Consider the following 6,916-nt stretch of genomic DNA (forward strand, 5'->3'; position numbering starts at 1 on the left):
ACTCCAGAAATTTTTTTTCAACCTCCTTGGGCACGCTCTCGTGTGTCTCCCAATCTTGGAGGCTATACAGCAGGCCACTGGAAGCCAAGCCTGGGCAAGCCAGCGGAAAATCCAACATGGCGGCCTCCAAGAACGGGCAGCATGGCTACAGTGTACTAGAAGGGGGCAGTGGGCTTACTCAGCCGCTCCTCTGACGCAGTCAGCGTCGCATCCAAGAGGTGGCGCCACTGGCAACTTCAATGAAAGCTTTGCTTGCAGAAGCTTTGATTTTCCTTGCGCTTCTGCCGGTTTCAGTTCGAAGCAGTTCACACTCTTATTTGTTTTTAATTTTGACATACTTGAGAGTCTTTACATATCTTTAGCAAACACTATATTTGTTTAGGCCACATGATATTTGCCATAATAGTACCTTGTGGAAAAGGAAGACGGCAACTCTTGGGTAATTTGCTGCCTATCCTTAAACCTTTTTTGCAAAGAGGTCGTCGCTGACGGATTTTGCTTATGTGGAAGGGGCCTTCGAATTTTCCGAATTATCGGGCAATCGTAAAAAAAAATTGAAGGGAAATTTTAAATGAAAGGGACGGTGACCAAATATACGGTTTCATGCCGTGTCGACCTAATGTAAAATTTTGTCAGACAGAAAACAGTGCGCACATACTACCCAGCTGGGCTAAAAAAGAAAAAAAGAACATCAGGCATGCTAACAAGGTTTGTGCTTTGCTTAGCCAAAATGAATTTGTATATATGGCTTAAATATTTCATTGTTCCACTTTAGTTGTTCCATGCTTCACAGTAGCCTTCTGCGTTTATTATTAACCAACATTACGCTGGCACACATTTATTAAATCAAATCAGGATGATTTTTCCATAAAGAAATGGGGGGAGGCCTGAACAAAAAGTGAAAACTAGTTAGCTTGACAATTAGGCTCAGGCCTATGCTTATGTACAGCTATATAAGGGTAAGCAAAATGAAGATAACAGCTAGGGCTGTTGCTGACACAAAGCTTTTATTTGTAAGTACAGCAAGCCATTGTTTCATGCACTTCAACTCACAAGCAACGGTTCAACTTCACCTGCTTGGCCCTCTGCGCCGCTTTCCTGCCTTGTCACAGTTAATTCCTTTCACGTAAAAATGCAGACGTGCGACAATGTAAAAAAGTTGTCGCAGTTTCACCTGAAAGGCGAAGCATCAATTGCGATAGCAAATTTGTAGAGAGCTATACGGAGTAATGATATTAGCTTTATCAGCTGTATAAACTTGGACATGCAGCAGCACCGGCAACACGCAGAACTGTTGTCGACGCCGTCGGCGTTTTGCCCGCGTTCGCTCAAAATGCGTGCGGCGTTGGTGACTGTTGCCGGAGCCTCTTATATAAATAGGCACTTGGTGCCGCAGCTAAACGTCACCTCCCTTCCCTCCCCCACGGCCTCTAGTGCGTCGGAAGAAGGCGCGTTTGCTCTACATATATGGTGATTGTAAAGGAGGAAAGAGACGCCTACTTCTGCAGCCCTTAAGGGAGCACGGCGCAGAACGCACGTTTGTTCTCCGCCGTGCGTTCACTCCCCGTGAAAGCGCGCGTCCCTCGCGCCCTTTCACTCGCACATACAGCGTTCGGCGCGCGGCGACGATTTCATCTCCATTGACGTCATACGGAACCTCACGGCGACGGCGACGGCAGAAATCTGCTTTTGAGTGTCCATATAATTGCTATCGCAATAAAACTAATTATTTTAGCTGTGAGGCTAAGAGCGTGCACATTGCAGCTGCCAACTTCGAGGGGAAGCAATTACTCTTAACAACTGCCAGCAATGTCCATAACGCTGTCAGAGTGTGGCTCACTCTGACAGAAGCATTCTGTGAAAAGATCCTCTAGCTTTTTCACGAAGCCGTACAGCTGACTGGAGGGATAAAGGAGGCCTCCTCGGTCACAGAAGTTTGTTAGCCTGGGCGGGCACTGGGCAGCTGCCCTAGCTGCACCGTCGCACCCACGCTCCATTGAAACTGACGCCAGCGCCGCCGCTCGGGCTATCGGAGAAGCTCATATTTGCGACATTCGTGGAGCCGCCGCATCGCATAGCCTCCGCCGGAGAGTAAGCCCACTGCCCCCTTCTAGTACACTGTAGCATGGCTCGGAACGAGCAATATAGTGTGAAAAATCGAACTTGGGAACCTAAATTCGTCCGAAAAATCGGTCGCGAAAATACATTAGATCTATGGGAACCCTAACGGTGCATTTATGAAGTCCGGAATATCCAACAAGGCCAAATTTTCGGAGTCCAAAAAAGCGGTTGGCGACTGTGTATGGAACAGCTGTAAAATCCCCTTGAAAATTTCTGTATAAGATTTTTATTTGATATATCGAATTACCTAGATATTGAACTTTTTTGTGATCCCTTTCAGATTCGATATACCGTATAGACTCGTGTAAAGGCTGCACCCCCAACTTGGCAGCCAAAGATTTGGAGAAAAAAATTCCAAATGAGAAACAGACGTGTTCTCTGCCCCGATTTTCGCACACTGCATACTTCTGCGTGCCGCTACCAGATGGCCAGCCATTTATAGTAGCGGAATCTAGTATCTAGAGCCATCTAGTAGTGGGTCTGACACAAGACCGAACCGAAGGGTTTGGTCCCGTGTAAGGGCCGCACCTTGTCACAGTTGTGAAAAAAAGTGCGGCTCTCACACGAGTCTGTACAGTATCCGGGTTCGACTGTACATATGAAGGATCTGAATTCGGCTGGGACATGCGGAGTCCTTCATTATACAGGTAATTTCATTGTAAAGGCGTTAATTGTAGAGGCATTCGACTGTAATAAAAAATCAAAACACTGCCTCAGTCCTTCCACACAGTTTTGCATGCAGCCAATCAATGAACGCACTTGTGAATTGGCAATGTTGCAAGTGAAAAAAAGATAGAGTGTGCCATGAATAATTGCGCACAACTAATGAGGAAGTTTTCACTGCCTACATGGTTGACAATCTTTCACCCCTTTGGCATGACCTCAAAGGGCTGCACATACATAATTTCAGATAAAAACTTGCGAGCTTCAATATAACAACATGTGCTGTACCTTTTCATAGGGGATGGAGGCCTTGGCTGTCGGATGATGCAGGTTGTCCAAGGTGTTTTTAGATCACCATGCAGTGACAACTTTTCAATATTTGCAGCCAGGTGCACAGTCACATTCTCAGGTCGTGTCAGGAACTCCTTAACCTCCATCAGCTTTTTTATCACCTGCCAGCAGAAGCATAAGAGCACACAAAGACTTGATGAAAACAACTGGTTAAACACAACAATGGTTGAAATGATGAAGCCACGGCTTTCTGGCCAAAGAAGTGCCAAACAAAACTGGAGGGATGCTCACCTTGGTTGGATCCACCTTCAGCTGCCGCAGCAAGTCGTACAGGAAGGTCTGCTGTCGCAGCATACTGCCAGCAGTATGATTACTTTCTGGCCGAAAGGAGAGTATCCGTATGAGTGTTCCAGTGATCTTTATTCCTGAACGCTTCTTCTTGACCACATCCTTCACCATCTTGTTAGCCACAACTTGGATCCGGTCTGGCTCAAACTCTATGCCAGTCAGCAAGTCATGCACCCACTGCACTCCTCGGAAATACTTCTCACGGTCTATCTGCAATAGAAAACAGGTGAAAGGTGACTTCAGCCTGCAGCTACAACAGGCGACTGTAAAACTATAAAAATGATGCAGAATACAGCTAGGCCAATTTAGAAACAGTGATGCTATAAGGCTTGTAAACTCGACTGGCCAGTTTGAAATGCCATGTTTTGCTTTGCAGGTAGAAATTCATGTTCCACTGTCATGCGTTATGATATATTGTACCTTTATACTGCTGAAGCATCTATTTCTTTGCAATTAAGAAGAGATGTTGAGTACTGAACAGTAGCTTTCTGATAAAACCTCAACTCAAATCAAGAAAGAGAAACAATTTTTAAAATAAATAAAAAGAAGACATGAATATAATCTTAAACGCTTGCTTGCAAATTTTATGCAAGAACAGCAATTGCTACACATGCTTGAAAGCAGGGTGTCGAACCAAACCTAAACCCGAACCGAAGACCGTGCCCGAACCGCAATTTTTTGCAGAACTGAATCTAAGCCCGAACCAATATTTTCGCAACATGCCTGAACCGAAACTGAACTTGAACCGAAAAAAATAATACCGGTTACCAGTTTTTCATGAAAAAGTTCAAGCATATAAGGCGACGAGAGGTGCTCAATAGTTTGAATGATTGTTCGAATAACTATAGAGTCGAACCCACTTTTAACAATAGCGGTTTTAATAATATATCAGTTACAGTAAAATCTCGTTACTACGAACCCCACATAAACGAACTTTTCAGATTTACAAACTTTTCAGAAATCCCCCTGCTGACTTCTTATAGTTTCAACGTAAAAACATTTCAGTACGACGAGCTTCAGAATACCGAACATTTCAGAATAACGATTGTTATTCAGTTTCTGTGTCATGTTAACAACATCTCAGTACTACAATCTCATATTCCAAAATCTGGGATTCTTAGATTTCCGTGTATCCAGTCACGGCAGCCGAAACAGGAGGCTAGCAGAAGACAAGGCGCAGAAAGCGGACACCACAGCGCACGGGTCTGGAAAACCTGAGACGGTGCCTGAGGAAAAAAACTACGCTGGCACACAGCATCGGCGTGTCGGAAAGCGGTGAGGCCGCCTATCGAAAGGCCAATCGCCCACAATAATCATTCCACGAGTTCCGAAAAAGACTCAAAAGCAGCGCGATGATCACGCGAATTGGTGACAGCGGCATGTCACAAGGGAAGCGGCTGTCACCTGTGCGCGCCCCACGCAGCTTCTTTTGCGCACGCCTTTTCCGTACTACCCAACCCTCAGATGACACGCCGGTGCGCGTTGCAATGAATCCGTCCCTGGTTTAGGATGGCGCCCTTGCACTCTACAGCAGCGCAGTGTGCCCGAAGCCCTGCGTGGACGGATATTCTAACAACGCAGCTCAGTAGAGCAGCAGGACCAGCGGCGCCCCTGAAGGCGCGCATCAGCTCGGGCATCACTGCAAAATACTTTCGCTCTCAACTCGCGCTTTTTCATTCCGAGGCAGGGTAACAGTGGGTGAGCTCAATAGTCAGGCGAGCCGTTCTTTCTGAGAAGGTCCCGAAGTGGCGATTGTATTGTCACGCGCAGGACCGTTCGAACGCTAGCTGAGGCGACGATGCATCAGGTTTTGCGAGCGCATGTTCCACCCAGAGAAGTGTCGTCAAGCAACGGAGGCGCATCTCTCCCTTCTTTTGCCCTTCTTTCTGCGTGCCTCTTTCGAGCTTTCTGCGGCCGTAGTAGCTACATGCGGGGGAAATGTAACCTTCGTACTCGCAGGGTTGCCACACAATCACACTTTGTACTTTCAGGGTGGTGCGGTGCCATTTACGCACGCTTGCGCTTTAATATAGTTAAGGTGTCCACCTCGAGCAAGAAAGTTGTTGTGTCCACGGCAAGGATTGTGAAAACAAACAAACAAGAAACATTGCACTTTAGAGGCGACATGGAGCTTCCTATTTGTCGGTAGTTTTCTCGGCGTCAGCGTCTGTTTTGAGCACGTCACTCTTATTACATGGTGCTTTGGTGGTGCGTGAACAGCAACTGCACGGGCCGAGAGCCAACAGCGACGTCTTCGTGGATAGCTCATATGGTGACAACTTATGAACTGATAAGTTAATAGGTGGAATGTTTAATTTTGGGGCTTTCACTATAACAACTTTTCAGAATAACGAACCATTTACCGCGGTCCCCTGAAGTTTGTTATACCGAAATTTTGCTGTATAACAATGAGAAGCTGCTGCACAGTCAACTTTTGTGTTTTTTATGGTGAAGTAACCCACCTACTACAATACCCCGTGCCGCATTATCGGTTATAAGGAGACACGTGGCTGGCTACTGGGTGTCCGTGACGAAACAGAATGGAATGCGAAATCCTTGAAAATAAAACAAATAAAAAGAAATTTGAGCCACCCCACACTGTCGCGAGCTGTTTTCCAGCCATCCCCGCATCACCAGTCTCACGCACTTCTCTCCCTTCACCCTTCCAACCCTCTAAACACGAATGGGCTGCGCCCTAGCTTTACGCCGCACCACCCTCCGAAACACGAATGGATCACGCCAACTGCGCTGATAGCCTGATAGCGCTAGCCGCGATTTCTCGCTGGCTGCTCATGCTGCACAGTTCTGCCGACGGATTAATACGGGTGTCACACGGCGCACTTTTGATCGCGATCAAAAGTGGTCGTGTGACTTAGACGCTTAGTTTTTCTGGTCTTTTGCGCCTATTAGGCCAGCATCTGGTGGCGCGCAATCCTGCTTGTAAGTTGTCTGATTAAGCAGTCCAAGACTCCCACAAACTGTCGGTTACCTGGCAATGCGCCAAACCGGCCTGTGCTGTCAAGTTGCGCCCATGCACCATGCCACGCACACACTGTACTGCTGCTGCCTTGCACTGCACTCTGTGCAGTGCAAAATTTCGGTATAACAAACTTCAGGGGACCATGGTAAATGGTTTGTTATTCTGAAAAGTTGTTATAGTGAAAGCTTGGCTCTGTGCATGCAGCAAGCTGCACCTTTATGCCAGTTGCCAACCGATACAATTGCCAACCAACAATTCGGACACTGATAATTCAGACATGCTCAGTTACTCGGACAGCCTTGCGGCACTGCCACTGGCCCCATAGTGATATTGTATAAGGATGATCGAAATTTTGGACACCTTACACCTTGGACACCTTCTATAATTTGTGGGGATGCACAACTCTCATGCGTACTCTGATGTTGTTTTCCTAGCATGGCTCCCGTCTCCTGTAATCCGGCTTCGCCGCGTAGCTTTATGGCGGCGGAGTTGCAGCCTATTACGAGAGATGGC

General features: G+C 46.8%; 1 protein-coding gene across 1 annotated transcript in view; it reads right to left on the reverse strand.

The window, feature by feature from the left end:
* LOC119447727 (uncharacterized protein C05D11.1-like) overlaps positions 1-6,916 on the reverse strand; it is a 46,045-nt gene that overhangs the window by 20,084 nt on the left and 19,045 nt on the right. The window contains exons 2-3 of the mRNA XM_049663904.1: positions 3,367-3,764; positions 3,073-3,236 (exon numbers count right to left, since the gene is read on the reverse strand). Of these exons, the coding sequence (XP_049519861.1) occupies positions 3,073-3,236; positions 3,367-3,764 (562 nt within the window). The remainder of the gene's footprint in view (positions 1-3,072; positions 3,237-3,366; positions 3,765-6,916) is intronic.

Source organism: Dermacentor silvarum, chromosome 1 (genome assembly GCF_013339745.2).
Source record: "Dermacentor silvarum isolate Dsil-2018 chromosome 1, BIME_Dsil_1.4, whole genome shotgun sequence".
In the NCBI taxonomy this organism is placed as follows: Eukaryota; Metazoa; Arthropoda; class Arachnida; order Ixodida; family Ixodidae; genus Dermacentor; species Dermacentor silvarum.